Here is a 3,100-nt window from a genome sequence, read left to right on the forward strand (position 1 = left end):
TTTTAAGTGTAAAAGCATGAAATGCGGCCAAAAAGAAAAACAAAAAGAGCGACAAAAACAACACACCAAAAACCCCTAACCAACCAAAACAAATGAAAACTGTTGTGAAGCTTGCTCTTAAGTATTATTTGAAATAAATATGGAGATTTGTATAACAGATTAAGTCTCAGTTTCAAATCAATTAAAATGTTATCAAACGATCCTGATTCTTATGCTACTTTTAATTTCCCATAGTTACAGTAAATCAAAATAAGGAACATCAGGTTTTCAACAATGCTTTAAAAAATGAAACCATATGCATAATCAGAAGGATAAATGGAACCATGAAGTTATCATAATTTTCAGGTAAGAAATTAAATTGATGCATTGTGACCAAAATGTAAATGGAAATTTTAGAAATTCAGTAGTCAAAATAAATATTTAATAAAAAATTCACACACTTCATCTGTGACAAAACAACAACAGGTCGTAGCAGTTGGAAGTAAATCAGAAATTACATTTTTTTATGTTAAACAGTGCTAAATTTAGTGGCTTATTATGATGCCACCTTAAATAGTGGTAAATCATTTTAAAATGTTTTAAAGTGGGAAGACTAGAAACACTGTTCCAATGATTGTAAATAGTAAAGCCAGCTTACTATACAAAAGGAAGAGATACTACACCAAGAAATCAATCCATATACATCATCAATACAAATTCAGCATGGGCTTCTGCGGAACATGCTGGTTACTGTGCATTAGTCAGTGTCCTACAAACTGGATTAGTAAACAGAAAGAGAACTCCAGACATTTGCTATATAATGATTTTTAGGGGTGGGAAAAACCCAATGTTAAGATGCATAAACTTTCTTTTCCCCAAAAGAAAACATATAGTAAAGTACCATGAGAGCACCGTAAGATTTGTTTTGATCAGTTAGATAAGTGGGACAACCCATTTATTGTAAATGAAAAGCAAATAAAGTTTAGTGTATTACTCTATATTTGGAAACAACCTCAATGATTATTTTAACTTCTTGTTTCATCAGCCTGTAGAATCTGAAAGATTACCTACTACACACACGCTACAGCCAGTATTATTTTTATTTACTCTGTTAAGCTCTAGAACACTGATAATGCAAAGAAGGTGGTTTAATGCATAGGGAAGATCTAGAAGACTCCAATGGCTGACATGTAAACTGAATTTCAGAAAAAATAGTTTTTTAAAAAGGTTATACAGAAAAAAGCAGCAGTGCAACTTGTTTACCCTATTAAACTCTCCATTCAGTTTTTTGCTGCTTCTTTTAAAAGTGTTATTGAATCTCTTGCACCAACATCTTAGTGTTAGAATGCCAGTTTTCATCACTGGAAGATTGCTGTATTATATCACGCTCAACCCTTGACCCAAAAAGTTTATTAAAATCTGTGGACTTCTTAACAGATCATTTAGTAAAGCAGCCTTCTGTTGCTCAATGATATACTGTCAATATTCTTTCCATTTTCAAAGCACCAGGCCTACCTTTTACTTTGATCAAACATCACATAATAATTAAAAGTAGTGTCCATCCCTTTCTCTATTGTAAAATGATAAAAAGCTATTCACCATTTAATATACGTTCAATCTCTTCTAGTCTTTTCAAAGCAGCTACTCTTTTTTTTTCAATGTCTTTGATTTCTTTAGTAGATTTTTTTTGAGTCTCTTTGTCTGCATTATTTTTTTCTATTCGTTTTTTGCTTTTTGACCGTCCTTTGTTTTTACTACTAATTGTCTGGGTGGTTTTTTGTTCATTTTTTACTACTTTCAAGTTTTCATACGCAATTTTTTTCCCCCCTACAGCTGCAGTTCCATCTACTGGAACTGTTGACTGTCCTGGAGCACCAAGAGATGCAATTTTACTTCTGACTATGTTCAGATGGCGTTGAATATATTCTTCATGTGGTGCTAATGCTAGCGTCTCAACCAAACATTTTTCTGCTTTTATTAAATCTCGTTCTTCAAAATAAACTACACAGAGATTATGTTTTCCTTGAACATTGTTGGGATCCAATTCCAGAATTTTTTTAAAACACTTCTTAGCTCCACTTATATCTTTCTTTTGGTTCATTAAAATGTCTCCCTTTAATATCAGACCTTTGGTATGATCAGGGTAGTATCTCAACAGCTCTTCCAGGACTGGCAAAGCTATTAGCTCCTTTGCAGTCTGAGAATACAGAAGTGCCAAATTAAACAAAGCACTTCGAAAGTTTGGTTGCAATTTTATGGCTTTCTTCATCCAAGTCTCTGCTTCCATATCCTTTTTGTCATCCATAGCCAACATACCCAAATTGAAGTAGCCATTTGCATCCTGTGGTTCTTCCTTCACATAATTTAACAGCCTTTGTTTAGCTTCAGGTCTGACCCTGGCATCACCTAAAGAGACAGAAAAAGTTAAATTTCAGAACTCTTACGAATATCCACATAACCCAAAACTAACACATAACATTATTCAGTGATAAACAAGTGAAATATTCAAGAAAGTCAGAACAGTGATAGGCGTTTAAAGGTACTTTACTCAGAATAGTAAAAGTCATATATAAGTACTAGTTACATGACACCACTGTTTCCTGTTGAATAAGATTATGTTTTGGTAGATACAAATAACAGCAACTCTACAAGTTTGAGAAGAGGGCTTTTTGCACGTGATGCAAGGTAATAAATTGGCTGGAGGGCCACACCCAGAGAGTGGTGGTGGATGGGTCATTTTCGACTCGGAGGGATGTGGGCAGTGGGGTTCCACAGGGCTCGGTCCTTGGGCCCGCACTGTTTAACATCTTCATCAGTGACTTGGATGAGGCGGGGTAAAAAGCACCCTGTTCAAATTTGCTGATGACACCAAGATGTGGGGGGATGTGGGCACGCTAGAAGGGAGGAATAGGCTGCAATCGGACCTAGACAGTTTACAAGGGTGGGCGGATGAGAATGGGATGGGATTCAACACCGACAAGTGCAAAGTGATGCACCTCGGGAGGAACAACCAGCCCCATACCTACAGGTTAGGGAACTCCCTTCTTGTCAGTACAGAGGTGGAAAAGGATCTGGGGGTCATCATTGACTCCAAGATGAACATGGGCCGGCAGTGTGGGGA

At 36.1% G+C, this 3,100-nt stretch overlaps 1 protein-coding gene across 4 annotated transcripts in view; it reads right to left on the bottom strand.

Annotated features, from left to right (window-relative positions):
- Window positions 1-399: 399 nt before the first annotated feature.
- TMTC3 (transmembrane and tetratricopeptide repeat containing 3) overlaps window positions 400-3,100 on the bottom strand; it is a 59,890-nt gene continuing 57,189 nt past the window's right edge. For 3 of the 4 annotated variants that reach the window (XM_019545269.1, XM_019545267.1, XM_019545268.1), the window contains exon 16: window positions 400-2,385. In XM_019545269.1, the coding sequence (XP_019400814.1) occupies window positions 1,571-2,385 (815 nt within the window). In that variant the 3' untranslated portion in view covers window positions 400-1,570. The remainder of the gene's footprint in view (window positions 2,386-3,100) is intronic. The other variant, XM_019545270.1, reaches the window with a different exon arrangement.

This window comes from Crocodylus porosus, unplaced genomic scaffold (genome assembly GCF_001723895.1).
Source record: "Crocodylus porosus isolate Cpor-Errol unplaced genomic scaffold, CroPor_comp1, whole genome shotgun sequence".
Lineage (NCBI taxonomy): Eukaryota > Metazoa > Chordata > Crocodylia > Crocodylidae > Crocodylus > Crocodylus porosus.